Genomic DNA, 19,926 nt, shown 5'->3' with positions numbered 1-19,926 from the left:
TATCCTATCTTACATTTAGGTCTTTAATCCATTTTGAGTTTATTTTTGTGTATGGTGTTAGGGAGTGTTCTAACTTCATTCTTTTACATGTAGCTGTCCAGTTTTCCCAGCACCACTTATTGAAGTTGGTCATCTCTTTTCTGCTGTAGAACCCATCCAATGAGGTTTTTTTTTTTTAATTCTGACTATTGTATTTTTTTTCAGGTTATTTATTTTTTTAAAAAAATTATTTATTTTATTTTTGGCTGTGTTGGGTCTTAGTTGTGGTGTGCGGGCTTCTCTCTAGTTGTGGTGTGTGGGCTCAGTAGTTGCAGCGCGTGGGCTTAGCTGCCCCACAGCATGTGTGGGATCTTAGTTCCCCAACAGGGATTGAACCCATGTCCCCTTAACCACTGGACCACCACGGAAGTCCCTGAGTTTGTTTCTTTTTGTTTTGTGTTTTAATTTTTATTTTATAGTGGAGTATAGTTTTTTTATTTTTATTTTTTTAACTCTTTATTTTATATTGGAGTAGAGGTGACTAACAATGTTGCATTAGTTTCAGGTGTACAGTAAAGTGATTCAGTTATACATATACATGTAGCTATTCTTTTTCAAATTCTTTTCCCATTTAGGTTGTTACATAACATTGAGCAGAGTTCCCTGTGTTATACAGTACGAGTATTGTATTTTAAATTCTAAAGTTTCCGTTTGGTTCTTCTTTTTTTTTTTTAACATCTTTATTGGAGTATAATTGCTTTACAATGGTGTGTTAGTTTCTGCTTTATAACAAAGTGAATCAGCTATACATATACATATGTTCCCATATCGCTTCCCTCTTGCATCTCCCTCCCTCCCACCCTCCCTATCCCACCCCTCTAGGTGGTCACAAAGCACCGAGCTGTTCTCCCTGTGCTATGCGGCTGTTTCCCACTAGCTATCTATTTTACATTTGGTAGTGTATATATGTCCATGCCACTCTCTCACTTTGTCACAGCTTACCCTTCCCCCTCCCCATATCCTCAAGTCCATTCTCTAGTAGGTCTGTGTCTTTATTCCCGTCTTACCCCTAGGTTCTTCATGACATATTTTGTTTTTTAGATTCCATATATATGTGTTAGCATACGGTATTTGTTTTTCTCTTTCTGATTTACTTCACTCTGTATGACAGACTCTAGGTCCATCCACCTCACTACAAATAACTCAATTTCGTTTCTTTTCATTTGGCTCTTCTTTATGTATTATCTTTCTTTGCTGAGATTTTCTTATGTTTTTTTAGTTTTAAATTATTTATTCTTATTTTAAACCTACTCAAAGAATGTTTTTCTCTGGGTAAAAGAGAAGCAGTGAGGATAAACACAAGCAAAATTTTGTTCTTAGCAATTACAGAATTTAAACAGTGGAATGACAGTCTTTTTCAGCGTCCTGACATTTAGGTCGAATTGATTTTGATTTTATGTCTGCTAAATATCACCTACTACGTATATATTTTTTTTAAGTAGAGTTGAGAATTAAAGTGAATAGAGAAAAAGTGTGATCTAGGAGAAAGGTCCTAAGGTCTACTTATTTTTGCTGAGATTATCTATCTTTCTGTTTCAAAAGTGTTTCTCCTACCTTCAAGCATTTTTATAAAGCTGCATAATGTCTTTGTCAGATAAGTTCAACGTGTGTGTCATCTCAGTGTAGGCATATATTGATTATTTCCATGCAATTTAAGATTTTCCTGGTTATGCCCAGGCCAAGTAAATTTGGATTGGACATTTTGAATATTATGTTTTGAGGTTCCTAGTCTTATTTCAATATAGTCGGGAATGTTGACAGTTTTGTTTTAAGAGGCAATTGACCCATTTAAGTTCAGACCACAAGTTCTCACCATCCTACTGTGGGCCTTGGTTTCAATGTCAGTGCAGTTTTCAAAGCCTTTGCAAACCTATTTGGATCAGTCCCATGAACGCCACCCAGTTGCCAGTCTGGGACTTGGGCAGTGGTTTATCTGTTCAGTTCTCAGAGTCTGTGGTCTGCTGTTTTAAGTGTCAGATCCACACATGTGCTGCTCCCTCTTTGCAATCCCTTCAGTACTTCCCAGTTCATCGGGCCACCCTTTTTCAGCATCTAGGGCCAAGCAGCAGGAGGACAGAGAAAAAGCATTGAAGGCTCACTCCACCCTACTGAGACCACTGCTTCTCTGATCAGAGAGGAAGTTTCCTCATTCAGAGATTGAGCTTCCCGCTATTCCCCTATTGCCACTGCTGCCACCACAGGTTTGCTTCAGGCTGGCACACATGAGAACAGAAAAAAGGAAAAGAAAAATGGGGGTATTTCCATACATTTTCTTGAGTTTTCAGAGACCCTTTTCCCACTCTTCAAGCCAGAACTGGACTAGGGTTTCTCCTGGAGCTCTCTCCACATCAGTGGACGCTTCCAGATTTCAGGCTGCATTGTGTCCACACCAGGGGACATTGGAGAAAAAAGAAATGCTAAAATCACCCTTGGTTTGGTGGTACTTCGAATTCTGGTCTTCTTCCCAGAGTCTTCAAATAGTGGCTCCTGGTTTCTGTAACTACCTTCAGTGGGAACAAATTGGAGGGTACTTACCCCATCTTATCCAGAATGGAAACCTCTCTATAGATGTTTTTAAATGAATAAAAAATGAAATCAGTGTTTGATTTTGGGGGCATAAGTTTTCCTAACAAAATTTTGTGATAGCCCTGTCTAACACCCACTAGTTCACATTTAACTTTCTGGCACAATCATAAAGAGTGTTTTGTGTTTTTTTTTAATAAAAAGTATACTTGGGCTTTATTTTCCCAAAAGGCTTACATTCTGTTGATATTCAAATCATTCTCTTTTCAAGTGTCTTGCCTGCCATCATCTTTCATAATTCTCTCTTCCACCACTGATGAACACTAACTGCAACAGATCCTCATTGGTCTGTGGCTTCTACTATGATGTGAGCAGTCCTCTATCATGTCCCTTGACTATAGGAAGTCCTGACCTTTATGACAGATTTGCTCATTCACTTTGTTACTTTGCATTGCACTCTCAGCTGTTTTCATGAGATGATTAGGAAGAGAGTGACTCACAAAAAGAGAAATTGACATGTTGGGTAGGGAGAGATCCTAGTGTTAAGTAGGGGATACTGTTTAGATGGAGAATAAATTTTCCTTCCAATTTTTTATTGTGGTAAAATACACGTAAAATTTACCATCTTAACCATTATAAATATACAGTTGAGTGGTATTAATTACATTCATAATATTGTGCAACCATCACCATCATTCATCCCCATAACTCTTTTTATCTTGTAAAACTGAAACTGTACCCATTAAATGATAACTCCCCATTCTCTCCTTCCTCCCAGCCCCTGGCAACCACCATTCTACTTTTGGCCTCTGATTTTGACTACTTTACATACTTCATATAAGTGGAATTATACAATATATATTTTTGCAACAGGCTTATTTCACTTAGCATAATGTCCTCAAGGTTCTTCCATGTTGTAGCATGTATCAGAATTTCCTTCTCTTTTAAGACTGAATAATATTCCATTGTATATAAATGTAGGAAAAGTTTTGTAAGTGCTCAATTGAGTGGTGAATATTTTTAATGTTATAGCTTTTGCTTCCCTTTGTAGCTTCATGAGTTTTGGAACTTGGATAATGACTATTCTTAATAACAAGAATCCACTTTTCACTAAACAAAACAAAACAAAATTTTTTAATAGAGACTTTGCTTCTAATTCCACCCTAAATGTTTCACAGTATTTCCTAGTCCTCTTTATATGTATGTTTTGATGTGGTAGTCATCTCAGTGTAGTCATTTTTAGCCTGCTTTTTTCACTTAACATTATGTTTTAAGCCATTTTTCTTTGTTGTATAATTTTCACAAACATTTTTAACAGTTATAGAATTATGAGAGCTCTTTTAACAAACATACAAAAACTGCTAGGTAATAGTGTCAAAGTATGGGGTTCTACTCTGCTACTTCTGGCCTCTGTGGATCTTTAAAAGAAAAGGGCAGGACTTAATTAAATATGATCATATATAAAATACTGAATGAACTTCTGTAGATAAGGTCCCATGTTAGACAGTAGGATATAAATGTGAATAAACCATTCTTTGTCCTCAGAGAACTTGAGGTTAAATGGGGAGGTAGAAGCAAATAAATAAGTACAACAAAGAAAAAAAACACAGTAAAGTTTTCACAGAAGGAGAGATTTCATAGAATTGGTGCCTCTTTAAGGAAGAGTAAATGTTTGCCTTTCAGGGCACAGAACAGAGTGGTACACTGAGGGAAGTACACATAATTCAGTATTTCAGGGTATTGGGCCATAGATCTATACTCACTGACATATAATAGTTTATAAGACATACTGTTAAGTGCAAAAAGCAATTTGAAAAACAATATGATAAGATTCCACTTATGTGAAAAAAGCAAAACCATATTGGTGTACATATATATGTGTGCGTATAAACACAGCAAAAGTTATGACAGGACATATACCAAACTGGTAACAGTGGTCACTTTTGGGGAGGGGAGTGGGTACAGAGGTAGAGATATTAAGGAAGATTCTGTATATGGCTTGTATGTCTTAGGAGATTGTTTTTAGTTATTATTATGTGTTATTAAATATAATAGGGAAATAATAATGAATATATAAATAATGGAACCTTGATGCAATGGAATGTTATTTACATGTCATTCTGTAAGTCAGTAATTTGCAAACATTCTTTAGATTTGAAACCCTTTTTCAAACAATTATGTCCAATTTTTGAAAAAGGAGAGTGATATTTTGTTTCTAAGTGAGGCTGGAGGACCTGGAGATCTTGATATCTGTATTTGTGTGCCTGCATGCAGGCAAGTAAAGAGATCTGGAATGCTGTGTAGATCTTAGAGTGTTAACAATTACAAACTCTGAGAGATAAGATTATAACTGTTTAAATTTTTCTTTTTTATTATATCTTTTAATTTTCCTATAAAAAATAAGTGTTATAGTTAGGAGATGATTTTTTGTAGAAAATATTCAACACTGAGGCTATAGGGTGAATTGGGCACTCTCATGCACTGGTGATGAGAGTATAACTTGAGACATCTGCTTTGGAAAGAGATTTAGTATCATGTGTCAAGAGTCTATGAAAATGACCATATCCTTTGACCTAGTAATTCCACTTCTAAGAATATGCCCTATGAAATAACCCAAGAAAATTATGTAAAAATATGCTCATCAGAGCATTATTTATAATGAGAAATTAGAAATGACTTTAATCTTATATTCTATTTGATGAAATATTATGAAGGTCATAAGTTATATTCAAGAGGATTTGAAAATTACATTGGAAAAAGCTTAATAAGGAAAAGCCCCTTCTCAATCAGCCCCAACCCCGCAGAGGTAAACGGTATTTTCTATCACCATAGATAAGTTTCGCTTCTACTTGAACTTTATATTTACTCTTTTGTGTGTCTCTTCTTTCATTCATTATTATGTCTGAGATTAGTCCATGTTGTTGCATATATCAGTCCTTTGTTCTTTATTACTGCACAGTTTTTTATCATATGAATATGCCATAACTTATCCACTCTTCTGTTGATATACATTTGAGTTATTTCCAGTTTGGAGCTATTAAATAAAGCTGTTGTTTGTATTCTTGTTCATATTTTTTGGTGGACATGTGTACTCATTTCTCCTGGATAAATACTTAGGAGTAGGATTGCTGTGCCATATGGCAAATATATGTTTAACATTATAAGAAACTGCCAGACTGTTTTCTCAACTCTACCAATATACATTCTTACAAGCAGTGTATTGGGATTCCAGTCACTCTATATCCTTGCCAGTGCTAGATATTTATAGTCTTTAATTTTAGCCATTCTGGTGGATATATAGTGATTTCACATTGTGGATTTTGTATATGTTTAAGAGGTTCTGGTTGTAATATTCATACCTTTTGAACCAATAATTCCACTTTGGGGACATTTTCATATGGACATAATCTGAAATCCAGAAAAACTTATACGTGCATATATGTTCTTTTCTGTGTAAGTTATAATAGCCAAATGTGAGAAATAACCTAAATGTCAGGTATTAGAGAAGTAGTTAAATAATTTATGATATATGTATAATGATAAAATATTCAGCCATTCAAAATTATCTTGTAGTGTAATGAAAGCAAGATATGAAATTGTACACAGAGTACGGTATCAACTATAGAAAAAATATGTGTATTAAAATAGACTAGCCATACTTCAACAAAAAAATGTATTTTAAAACTTAGTGGAGGGCTTCCCTGGTGGTGCAGTCGTTAAGAATCCGCCTGCCAATGCAGGGGACACGGGTTCGAGCCCTGGTCCAGGAAGATCCCACATGTTGCGGAGCAAGTAAGCCCGCGCACCACAACTGCTGAGCCTGCACTCTAGAGCCAGAGAGCCACAACTACTGAGTCCGCGTGCCACAACTACTGAAGCCCATGCTCCTACAGCCTGAGCTCCGCACAAGAGAAGCCACTGCAATGAGAAGCCTGCTCACTGCAACAAAGAGTAGCCCCTGCTCGCTGCAACTAGAGAAAGCCTGCACGCAGCAATGAAGACCCAACACAGCCAAAAAAAAAAAAATTAGTGGAAGGAAGCACACCAAAATATCTTTGGGTGATGGTACTGTGTAGTTTTTTTCTCCTATCTTTATGTATTTTTTCTAATGATCATGTGACCATTTTAGAATAGCACAAAATGTAAGTAAACTTTATTTATTTATTTTTAAACTTAATTTTTTTAAGTATTCCATCTTTTATGTTCTATAATGCTCTCTCCCTACTAAACTTTTCTGCAGCATGAAAAATTGCTCCCTTGGGTTTCTTTAAACATTTGATTTCTGCTACTGTTTTGACTCTCAAATTATAAATTGCATGACAAAGACACTCTCATGTTATTTCTTCTTCTGAACATTTGATGTTCCAACATCCAGTCCAGGACAGAAGATAAAATAGAACGATTCAAGAAAGCAGTTGAGTACTATTCAGTCACAACCAAACTCTCTTCGCTGCCAGTGGGTCCCTCCTCCTTTCTAGGTAAGGCTTCCATTTGACCCCGAGCTGCTCTGTCTATAGAGGAAACTGAGTTAGTCCCTCAGGAACTCCTGGGACAGAGTGGAATCACTTATTTGTATTGCACTCTTCTAGAAGTCATTCCTATTTGATAGACATCCTTTTGATTTCCATGTAATAAGAGAGATGACATGAAACAGGGCCCTCATTTCCTGAATTTATAGATGGGATCCAATGCTATTTCCTTAGCTTGGGCTTCTTCTGGTGCTAATCTCCGTTGTGGCCTGGTATATGTAAAATTGCCCTGTCTGTGGGATCAGGCCTGAGTTTGAATTCTACCTCTGCTATGTACTAGCTGTGTGATCTTTGCAAGTCACATCTGTATGAAATGTGGCTCAGGATACCTCCTTAATAGGGTTGTTATCAGAAGAAATAATTTATGTAAGGTTCTTGGCATGGCACATAGTAGCTCTTCAATAAATTGTTAACTTATTTATTAATAATAATTTCTCAGGTGTTTTGAGATTAGCAGAATATAACAGGGTACAGTTATTAGGATTGACTAAAGGATAGCCCTTTCTCTTTGCTTCAGGTTTTCGGAATAATCGACTTGGAAATCCTCCCATTCCACGAAATCAAATGGGCACTATCTCTGCTGGAAAGCCAATGGTAAATATCTTTTAAGAAGCTTGACACCATTTGATAGCATTAGACTTGGGTTGCTTCCCGATTTTTATAATCTGAGTTAAGGAGTTAGGGTGATTCAGTATTATCAGAATGTCAGTACTATCAGAATGTCATGTTCTCAACTTGAGGCTGGCAGACTCTGTAAAGAAAACATCCAAATCAGTAACCACTAGGGCACTGTGAAGGTAAATTAGATAATGTTGGAAGAATGGTTCTAGGAGACATAGATTTGTCCATTGTCCTGCCTTTGGAGGATTCTGTCCATACATCACTGTTAGAATTATTTCTTGTTATTCTCAGTAGGTTCTTTGTATCCAAACAGTTCCAGCTACTGGCATCATCCACTATGTCACAACTTCTGGGGAAACCATCTTGGACCTGGTAAAATGTTAAATAAAGAGCTTTTCTGTCTGTTTTGTCCTTTAGTTTTCTCACCACGTGCCCCAGAAAATGAAATATCCACCACCATTCCCAGTGGGACCCAACTCCTCTCTTCTCTTCTCCCCCCATGCTTTGGGGGAATCCCATGCTTTTTCTGAGGATCCCATGCTGCAGGACAGCCCCTTTGCCAGTTGGGCTGTCTCTTATGATTCCTCTGCATCCCAGTTTCCCAATTACCTGACTTCCAAAGCCTCACCTCCTTTGGGACCAGACTCTTCCCACTCCTCTTCCTCTGATGCTGATGAGCCAAATGGAGCCAGCTCTGAGTAAGTATCTGTACAGGCACCCCAGGGAACAGAATTCTGAAGCATCTGTATTCTTTTGTGGTAACCTAGGTAGGGAATGTGGGAAAGTGTATGTTCCTGGCTTTTCTCTGTGACTCTTTGCTCTTAAGTGAAGTAGGAAAATTCTCTCTATGCTTGGCTACTTCATGCTCATCTGGACCCTGTACAAGTGGTAATTTTCAGATACCCAGGCCACTGAGGTAGAAGGCAGCATAGCAGCTGGTTAGGGAAGCCCTGGTAGGGGTGTGCTATGTATCATGTCTATCATCTCTAAATTTGTGAAGGGGAGTAGGTTGAATGGAAAAAAAACTTGAAAGACTTTATAGAGTTGAGGTATTGGAACAGTTGAGTATGCAGTTATATTGCTTGGTAACTAAGACAGGGTTCTGAGGATTAAAACAGTGAGATTTTATATAAGCTCATTTGTTCTTAGATTATTACTCCAAGCAGATTATTCCTGGGAGACAGAGCTGATTTGAGGGTTTTTTGGGTTTTTGTTTGTTTGCTTTTATATTTATTTATTCATTTATTTATTTTGGCTGCACTGGGTCTTAGTCGCGGCATGCGAGCTCCTTAGTTGCGGCATGCAGGCTCTTAGTTGCAGCACGCATGCGGGATCTAGTTCCCCAACCAGGGACTGAATATGGGCCCCCGGTATTGGGAGCATGGAATCTTACTCACTGGACAACCAGGGAAGTTTCTGAGATTTTAAATTGTAGTTATTTCCTTAGAACATGAGCAGACTCTAAACATGGCCTCTTATAAGGTATAAAGGATTCAGAATGGTTCCCATGACTTTTAAAAAAAATTTTGGCTCTGTTGGGTCTTTGTTGCTGCGTGTGGGCTTTCTCTAGTTGTGGCGAGTGGGGGCTACTCTTTGTTGCAGTGAGCGGGCTTCTTATTGCGGTGGCTTCTCTTGTTGCAGAGCATGGGCTCTAGGCACACGGGCTTCAGTAGCTGTGGCACATGGGCTCAGTAGTTGTGGCTCGCGGGCTCTAGAGCACAGGCTCAGTAGTTGTGGCACACGGGCTTAGTTGCTCCGCGGCATGTGGGATCTTCCTGGACCAGGGCTTGAACCTGTGTTCCCTGCATTGGCAGGCGGATTCTTAACCACTGTGCCACCAGGGAAGCCCAGTTCCCATGACTTTTGATTGCTTTGGTTTATATCAGATGAAAGAAGCCAGGAAGATAGTGATGGCCACTGAGAAGAAAGGTATCAGGTCCAGTGCTAACCCAGTATCCTGGCTTCCAAAGGGTTTGTTAAGATTCCTTGGAATCAGAACAGGCATCTTGAGTTGGAATGTCATTATCAACCCCCCTTCTCTCTTCTACACTATCTTTTAAAACCTTTTAGTCACATCACAGAAACACTTCAGCAGCAGCCTGGATGGGAGGATCCAAATGGTGACAGAGGGTCTTGGGTACAGCCTATCGATGCTGGAGTTTCAGATGCCAGCCTGGGTGATGGTGAGCCCCACATCCCATCTCTGCTGTCTATGTCTACGAGGAACCATATGGACATCACCATTCCACCCTTACCTCCAGTAGCTCCAGAAGTCTTGCGGGTTGCTGAACACAGACATCGAAGGGGTCTTATGTACCCATATATCTACCATGTCCTCACTAAGGTGAGAGAACACATCAACACCTACCTCCCTGCTCTTAACACTGTACTTCACACTTCCTAGGACTGTAAGTTACCAGAGGAAATTCTGATGATTGTATCTGAAAGGAGATCAAGTGTGCTGGGGCCCCTCATTGTATCAAGGGTCTCTAGTGAGGTGAGACCAGCAAAAGATGGGACTGTGCAGTAAATGAGGCCTAGAAGAGAAGTATAATTGTGAGATTTTGAAGAAGATAATGCACCATGTTTGTGGACTCTGGTCTAGGGATGGACACACTCTAAGAAGAGACATTATGCCCTTGTTCTTTACCTCTCCATCTACTTCTCCAGAGCTATTCCCTTCCTCCAGTCTTACCATACAAATCTATCCCTCAGCAAAATGTCTAAGATGAATTTTCTCCATTTAGTCAGCTGTAGATAGTCGTAGCAGAGACTTTAAAAATGGAATTTAGCTTTTAAGCTGCCTATGGTCAGTTTGGCTTGTTACAACTTTTTTTAGTCTGAAATTCTGTCTAAATACAAGTAGAAAATTTAATAGCGAGGCTACAGTTCATTACTGTTTCTTCTCAGCTCAATTCCAAACCTTGGGGTAACTCATTTTCTCCTTTCTCCTGTACCATTTTCTCATTAGGGTGAGATTAAGATCCCTGTATGTATTGAGGATGAGTGTAACATGGAGCTGCCTCCAGCTGCTCTCCTGTTCCGGTCAGCTCGTCAATATGTATATGGGGTCCTTTTCAGTCTGGCAGAGACACAGAGGAAAATGGAACGCCTGGCCATACGGCGGCGGTTGCCTGTAGAAGGTATGTGTGGTTCTAGCTTTGACAGTTCTCTCAATGCTTTGACTCAGGGCAAAAACGTCTATGCAAGTACATCATACTTTTGGCTATGGAATAGTCTTTAAGAAAGTGTATAATTCATCAGAACATATACTGTATGGGAAATGCATTAACTTAAGCCCAAATTCTTTAATCCTTAGGCATTCAGAGTGACTATTACTTATAAGAGCCATGCTGGACTTTGGGAATGTAGAAGTGTATGTGACACAGTCTCTCCTCCTCAGTGAGGTTTCTGTTTTGGGATTTGATCCTGTAGGTAATTGGAGCCATTGAGATGTTTTAAGCTGCAGAGAGATATGGTCAAATTAGCATGTTCAAAAGAACCAACTAGATTTCTGCTTCTGGGAAGATGGAATAGATATACTTTTCCCTATTCCTCCTGCTAAATAAAAGTAAAAGCTCAGGATATTATATATAAAACAAGCACAAGATACTCTAGAAGGTGAACAGAAGGTGACAGATTGCCTAAGGGCCTTGGGATCCAAGGAATGCTGCAGTAGTGAGTTCCCTGGGTTTTCTTTGTGCCTTATATATCCCAGACTGTGTGCAGGACAAGCTGGCAGCCCAGAAACACCAACAGGTGCAGACCAAGAAAAGCCTGCTTTCTCTAGCCAAAGTACGCAGAAGGAACAACCTAGTAATACAGAAATCTTTTAGATAATAACTACTCTATTCCAGCCAAACACTAGAGAAAAACTGTAGCCCACTCTTACCCCTACCAGCAAAGGCCAAATGAAGAACCTAGACTTCTACCATTGCCAGACTGTAAGAAGGTATGCCACCTGCTCCTGCTGTGGAAGTGTCAGACAAGGGCACATTGGGAGTTAGGACTTCTACTCCCACTTGGCAGTAACGAGACAGCATCCTCCTTCACCCACCAGAGTGGTGTCAGAAAAGACCTGCTAAAACACAAAATTTAAATGAGATCCAGAGTCTCATAAAATAATACCCGAAATATTAAGGTTTGAATTGAAAATCCCTCATCATACCAAGAACCAGAAAGATATCAAACTGAGATCTCAAACTGACTGAGGAAAGAAAATCAATAGATTTGTGTTATCCATAGAAAATCAAATCACTGTAACACAAATGACTGAATTACCTGATAAGGATTTCAGAGCAGCCATGAGAGAGGAATGCTTTGACAAACAATTCTGAACATTCTTTTTTTGGGCTGTGCTGTATGGCTTGTGCAGTGAAAGCACCAGGTCCTAACCACTGGACAGCCAGGGAATTTGCTGAACATTCTTGATACAAATTAAAAATAGAAAGTCTTACAAAGAGATATAATATACAAAAGAACAAATGGAAATTAAGAACTAAAAGATACAATAACTGAAATAAAATACACAAAAGATGGGTTAAACTGCAGATTGGAGACAACAGAGAAAATAATCAGTGAACTTGGAGAAAGAACAATAGAAATTATCTAATCTGAATAACAAAGAGAAAATAGATTGAAAAATGAACAGGGATCAGTGGAACTATAACAAAAGATCTAATATTTGTGCCAATCAGAGTCTCAGAAGGAGAGGCGAAAGAGGGTAAGGCTGCAAAAGTACTCAAAGAAATAATATATAATATTTATATTTAATAACTTAAATAAATATTCCCAAATTTGGCAGAAACATATGCCCACAGTGTGTATCTGTTAATCCAAAACTCCTAATTTATGCCCCCCGTTTCCCCTTTGGTAGCCATAAACTTGTTTTCTATGTCTGTGAGTCTGTTTCTGTTTTGTAAATAAGTTCATTTGCATCATTTTTTAGATTCCACATGTAAGTGATATCATATGATATTTGTCTTTCTCTGTCTGACTTATTTCACTAAGCATAATATTCTCTAGGTCCATCCATGTTGCTGCAAATTGCAGAATTTCATTCTGCAAATTTTTTTTATGGCTGAGTAATATTCCTGTGTGTGTGTGTGTGTGTGTGTGTGTGTGTGTGTGTGTGTGTGTGTATCTCACATTTACTTTATCCACTCATCTGTCAGTAGATACTTAAGTTGCTTCCGTATCTTGGGTATTGTAAATAGTGCTGCTATGACCATTGGGGTGCATGTATCTATTTAAATTGGAGTTTTCATCTTTTCCGGATATATACTGAGGATTGGGATTGCTGGATCACATGGCAACTCTATTTTTAGTTTTTTAAGGAATCTCAATACTGTTCTCCATGGTGGCTGCACCAATTTACATTCCCATCAACAGTGTAGGAGGGTTCTCTTTTCTCCACACCCTCTCCAGCATTTATTATTTGTAGACTTTTTTTTTTTTTTTTTTTTTTTTTTTTTTTTTTGCGGTACACGGGCCTCTCACTGCTGTGGCCTCTCCCGTTGCGGAGCACAGACTCCGGATGCACAGGCCCAGCGGCCATGGCTCAAGGGCCCAGCTGCTCCACGGCATGTGGGATCTTCCTGGACCGAGGCACGAACCCGTGTCCCCGGCATCAGCAGGCGGACTCTCAACCACTGCGCCACCAGGGAAGCCCCTATTTGTAGACTTTTTGATGATGGCCCTTCCGACTGATATGAGGTGATACCTCATTGCAGTTTTGATTTGCATTTCTCTAATAATTAGGGATACTGAGCATGTTTTCATGTGCCTTTTGGCCATCTGTATGTCTTCCTGGAGAAATGTATATTTAGATCTTCTGCCCATTTTTTGATTGGGTTGTTTGTTTTTTCAATATTGAATTGTATGACCTGTTTGTATATTTTGGAAATTAAGCCAATGTCAGTCTAAAGACAGAAAAATTATTGAAAGCAGCCAGAGAGAAATGATGCTTTACATATAGGGGAAAATAATACATATAAAGGCTGATCTTTCATCACTAGCCATGGAGTTCCTTCTGCCACAACATTTTCAAGGGCCAAAAAAAAATTGTCAAGGGCCAAGATGGTGGAGTAGGAAGACCCTGAGCTCACCTCCTCCCATGGGCACAACAAAATTGAAACTATTATGGAGGATCTATCCATGATAATGACCTGAAGACTAGAAGAAAGGATATTCTACAGCTGAAGGTATAAATAGGGAACCACAATGAGACAGGTAGGAGGGGTGGAGTTGCAGTGTATTCAAGACCCATCCCTGGGTGGATGAGCAACAAATGGAAGGATAATTACAATTGTAGAGGTTCTCCCCAAAGAGCAACAGGTCTGAGGCCCACGTTGGGCTCCCCAACCTTGGGTACTGACCAGAAAGATAAGACTCCAGAACATTTGGCTTTGAAGGCCGGTGGAACTTACTTTTGGGAGAGCCAGAGGACTGTGAAAAATAGAGGCTCCACTTTTAAAGGGTATGCACAAAATCTCACACACTCCAAGACCCAGGACAGAAGCAGTAATTTGAAAGGAGCCTGGGTCAAACCAAGAGCTGATTTGCAGAGCCTCTCAGAGAGACAGGAGGCAATTGAAACTCATCATGGGGACATCAAGCTGCCAGCAGCCATTTCTTGGAGCTCATCCTATCACAGGTATATTGGTGCTGGTAAGCGCCATGTTGGAACCTTCCCTTTAATTTATTACTTGCCTGGACCTGGCCCCACCCACCAGCCAATCAGCACCAGTCCTGGGACATTCCAGGCCAGACAGCTAGCTGGGCAGTTACATGGACCCACCCACCAGTAGGCTGGCTGTTGTACTGAGCTCCCAGCCACACCAGGACCCAGCCCCATCCACCTGCAGGCCAACATCAACTCCCAACACACTGGGACCTGGTTCCACCCACAAGTGGGCCGGCACTAGCCCCAGGACCCGGCCTCATCTGCTAGTGGGTGAACACCAGGCCCTGGACCCTCTGGATCCCAGCCCCACCCATTAGCCTTCCAACACTAGCTCCAGAACTAGAGACAAAGAAGGACATTACATAATGATCAAAGGGTCAATCCAAGAAGATATAAAAATTATAAATATGTATGCAGCCAACATAGGAGCAACTAAATACACAAGGCAAATGCTAACAGCCATAAAGGGAGAAATTGACAGTAACACAGTAATGTTAGGGGACTTTAACACCCCACTTACATCAATGGACAGATCATCCAGATAGAAAATCAATGAAACACTGGCCTTAAATGACACATTAGTCCAAATGGACTTAGTAGGTATATAGAAGTTCCATCCAAAAGTAGCAGAATACACATTCTTTTCAAGTGCACATGGAAAATTCTACAGGATAGATCACACGCTGGGCCACAAAACAAGTCATAGTAGATTTAAGAAGACTGAAGTCATATCAAGCATCGTTTCCAACCACAACAATATGAAACTAGAAGTCAACTACAAGGAAAAAAACCTGCAAAAAAACCCAAACACATGGAAGCTAAACAATATGCTACTAAACAACCAATGAGTCACTGAAGAATTCAAGAGGAAATCAAATAAAACTAGGAGACAAATGCAAATAGAAACACAATGATCCAGAATCTATGGTGGGATGCAGCAAAAGCAGTTCTAAGAGGGAAATTTATAGTGATGCAAGCTAACCTCAAGAAACAAGAAAAATCTCAATCAACGTCACCTTATGCCTAAAGAAAGTAGAAAAAGAAGAGAAAAAATCCCAAAGGTAATAGAAGGAAAGAAATAATATAGATCAGAACAGAAATAAATGCCATGGAGACTAAAAAAAAAAATAGAAAAGATCAATGAACTTATGACCTTATTCTTTGAAATGATAAAATTGGTAAATCTTTAGCCAGACTCATCAAGAAAAAAAGAGAAGGCCCAAATCAATAAAATCAGAAATGAAAAAGGAGAGGTTACAGCCAACACCACAGAAATGCAAAAGATCATAAGAGATACCTATGGACAATTATGCACCAATAAAATGGACAGCCTATACCAGGGGGGAAGACTGGCGGGGGAGGGTTAGATTGGGAGTTTGGGATTGACATGTACACACTGCTATATTTAAAATGTATAACCAACAAGGACCTACTGTATAGCACAGGGAACTCTGCTCAATACTCTGTAATAACCTAAATGGGAAAAGAATTTGAAAAAGAAAATAGATACATGTATATGTATAACTGAATCACTTTGCTGTACACCGGAAACTAACACAACATTGTTAATCAACTACACTCCAATATACAATAAATTTTTTAATAAATAAATAAAATGGACAACCTAGAAGAAGTGTATAAATTCCTAGACATGTACAATCTCTCAAGACTGAATCAGGAAGAAATAGAAAATATGAACAGGCCAATTAGCAGTAATAAAATTGAATCAGTAATCAATAACTCCCAATAAACAATCACATCAAAAAGATTAAAATACCTGGGGCTAAATCTAATCAAGGTGGTAAAACACCTGTACTCAGAAAATTATAAGACTTCGATGAAAGAGATTGAAGATGACACAAACAGAAAGATATACAATGCTCATGGAATGGAAGAATTAATAGAATTAATATTGTCAAAAAGATCATACTACCCGAGGTAATCTAAATATTCAATGCAATCACTATCAAAATACCAATGACATTTTCCACAGAATTAGAACAAACTATTCTAAAATTTATATGGAAACACAGAAGACCCCAAGTAGCCAAAACAATCTTAAAAAAGAACATGGAGAACAGTATGGAGATTTTTCCTTAATAAACTAAAAATAGAACTACCATATGATCCAGCAATCCCACTCCTGGGCATATACCTGGAAAAGATGAAAACTCTAATTCAAAAAGATACATGTAGCCCAATGGTCGTAGCAACACTATTTACAATAGCCAAGACATGGAAGCAACCTAAATGTCCATCAACACAGGAATGTATAAAGAAGATATGGTATATATATACATATATATATGTATACACACACACATAGTGTGGAATATTACTCAGCCATAAAAAAGGATGAAATAATGCCATTTGCAGCAATATAGATGGACCTAGAGATAAGTGAAGTAAATCAGACAGAGAAAGACAAATATGTGATACTGCTTATACGTGGAATCTTAAAAAATGGCACAAATGAACTTATTTACAAAACAGAAACAGACTCACAGACTTTGAAAAACTTATGGTTACCAAAGGGGAAAGGTTGGGTGGAAGGGATAAATTAGGTTGTTGGGATTAACATATACACAGTACTGTATATAAAACAGATAATCAACAAGGATCTACTGTGTAGCACAGGGAACTCTACTCAGTACTCTAATAACCTATATGGGAAAAGAATCTGAAAAAGAACATATTTTTATATATATTATGTATGTTATATATAGTTATATATTATACAGTATATTATATACAGTATATTATAATAGTTATATATATATAATGTATATATGTATAAACATGAATCACTTTGCTGTACATCTGAAACTAACACAACATTGTAAAATTTTTTAAAAAGAAGAACAAAACAGGAGGCATCACAGTCCCTAATTTCAAACTATACTATAAAGCTTCAATAATCAAAATAGTATGATACTGGCACAGAAAACAGATATGTGGATTAATGGAACCAAATGGAGAGCCCATAAATGAGCCCATAGTTATATCAGCAATTTATCTATGAGAAAGGAGACAAGAATATTCAATGAGGAAGAAGACAGCCTCTTCAATAAATGGTGTTGGGAAAACTAGATAGCTACATGGCAGTGGATTAAAGAGTTAAATGTAATACCTGAAACCATAAAACTCCTAGAAGAAAACCTAGGCCCTACGCTCTTTGACATCAGTCTTAGCAATATTTTTTGGCATATGTCTCCTCATGCAAGGAAAGCTAAAGCAAAAATAAACAAATGGGACTACATCAAACCAAAAACTCTGTGCACAGCATACAAAACTATCAACAAAACAAAAAGGCTGTCTACTGAATTGAGAAAGATATTTGCAAATGATATATCCAACGATGGGTTAATATCCAAAATATACAAAGAATGCATACAACTCCACATCAAAAGAACAAACAACCCAATTAAATCACGGGCATAGGCTCTGAATAGACATTTTTCTAAAGAAGACATACAGATGCCATCTTTTCACAGGCATGTGAAAAAATGCTCAACTTCTCTAATCATCAGGGAAATACAAATCAAAACCACAATGAGATATCACCTCACACCTTTCAGAATGGCTATTATCAAAAAGACAACAAATAACAAATATTGGCAAGGGTGTGGAGGAAAGGGAACCCTTTCTAAAAATTTAATTTAATTTTTATTTTATATTGGGGTATAGTTGATTTAAAATGTTGTGTTAGTTTCAGGTGTACAGCAGAGTGGTTCAGTTATACATATACTTATCTCCATTCTTTTTCAGATTCTTTTCCCATATAGGTTATTACAGAATATTGAGTAGAGTTCCCTGTGCTATTCAATAGGTCCCTGTTGATTGTCAATTTTATATATAGTAGTGTGTATATTTTAATCCCAACCTCCTAGTTTATTCCTCTCCCACAACCCTTCCCTTTCTGCTTTGTTAACCATAAGTTTGTTTTCAAAGTCTGTGAGTCTGTTTGTCTGTTTCTGTTTTGTAAATCAGTTCATTTGTGTCATCCTTGGTTTTTTTTTTCTTGGCCACACTGCACAGCTTGTGGGATCTTAGTTGCCTGACCAGGGAATGAACCTGGGCCCCAGCAGTGAAAGCACTGAGTCCTAACCACTGGACCACCAGGGAATTCCCTTGTGTCATCTTTTTAAATTCCACATATAAGTGATATCATATGATATTTGTCTTTCTCTGACTCACTTCACTTACTATGATAATCTGTAGGTCCATCCATGTTGCTGCAAATGGCATTATTTCATTCTTCTTTATGGCTGAGTAATATTTTGTTGCATATATGTACCACATCTTTATACATTCCTCTGTTGATGGACATTTAGGTTGCTTCCATGTCTTGGCTATTGTAAATAATGCTGCAGTGAACATTGGGTTGCCTGTATCTTTTTGAATTATGGTTTTCTCCGGATATATGCCCAGGAGTGGGGTTGCTGGATCATATGGTAGTTCTATTTTTAGTTTTTAAATGAACCTCCGTACTGTTCTCCATAATAGTTGTACCAATTTACATTCCAACCAATAGTGTAGGAAGATTGGAGGAAAGGGAACCCTTGTTGGTGAGAATGTAAATTGGTACAGCCACTATGGAAAACAGTGTAGAGATTCCTCCAAAAAAATAAAAATAGAACCACCATATGATCCAGCAATTCCATATCTGAGTATTTATCTGAAGAAAACAAAAACATTAATTTGAAAAGATATATGCACCCCTATGTTCATTGCAGCACTTTTTACAATAGCAAAGATATGGAAGCAACCTAAACTTTCATCGACAGATGAGTGGATAAAGAAGAAATGGTATATATATGCAGTAGAATATTTTTTTATCATAAAATAGGAATTAAATCTTGCCACTTGCGACAACATGGGTGAACCTAGAAGGTATTATGCTAAGTGAAATAAGTCAGGCAGAGAAAGACAAATACTGTATGATTTCAGTTATATGTGGAATCTAAAAAATAAGTGATTGAATATAACAAACTAGAAACAGACTCACAGATATAGAGAACAAGCAGGTGGTTGCCAGAAGGAGGGGTATGGGGAGATGAGTGAAATAGGTGAGGGAAATTAAGAGGTACAAACTTCCAGTTATAAAATAAATAAGTCATGGGAACATAGTATATAGCATATGGAATATAGTCAATAATATTGGAATAACTTTGTATTGTGATAGATGGTAACTAGACTTATTGGAGTGATCATTTTGTAATATATAAAAATATCAACACTATGTTGTACAACTGAAACTAATATAATATTTTAAGTCAATTTTACTTCAATAAAAAATGAAATACAATTAATTTCTGTATGTTTATTTTGTATCCTGTAGTCTTCAGCTCACATTATTTCTAGGAGTTTTGCTGTAGATTTCTTGTGATTTTCTACATGGACTATATGTCATCTGCAGTTAGGGTCAGTTTTATTTCTTCCTTTCTGATCTGTATGCCTTCTATTTCATTTTCTTGCCTTCCTACACTGGCTAGAACTTCCAGTAATATGTTGAAGAGCAGTGGTAAG

At 38.0% G+C, this 19,926-nt stretch overlaps 1 protein-coding gene across 1 annotated transcript in view; it reads left to right on the top strand.

The window, feature by feature from the left end:
- The window catches only part of FAM120C (family with sequence similarity 120 member C), a gene marked incomplete at its 5' end in the record, with an annotated part of 134,238 nt that overhangs the window by 38,202 nt on the left and 76,110 nt on the right, over positions 1 to 19,926 (top strand). Inside the window, 5 exons of the mRNA XM_082681004.1 lie at positions 6,938 to 7,040; positions 7,609 to 7,685; positions 8,130 to 8,410; positions 9,783 to 10,056; positions 10,684 to 10,855. Of these exons, the coding sequence (XP_082537130.1) occupies positions 6,938 to 7,040; positions 7,609 to 7,685; positions 8,130 to 8,410; positions 9,783 to 10,056; positions 10,684 to 10,855 (907 nt within the window). The remainder of the gene's footprint in view (positions 1 to 6,937; positions 7,041 to 7,608; positions 7,686 to 8,129; positions 8,411 to 9,782; positions 10,057 to 10,683; positions 10,856 to 19,926) is intronic.

Source organism: Grampus griseus, assembly GCF_964374135.1.
Source record: "Grampus griseus genome assembly, chromosome: X".
NCBI classification, from domain to species: Eukaryota; Metazoa; Chordata; class Mammalia; order Artiodactyla; family Delphinidae; genus Grampus; species Grampus griseus.
Note: the sequence above shows the minus strand (reverse complement) of the source record. Positions and strands in the feature narration are given on the sequence as shown.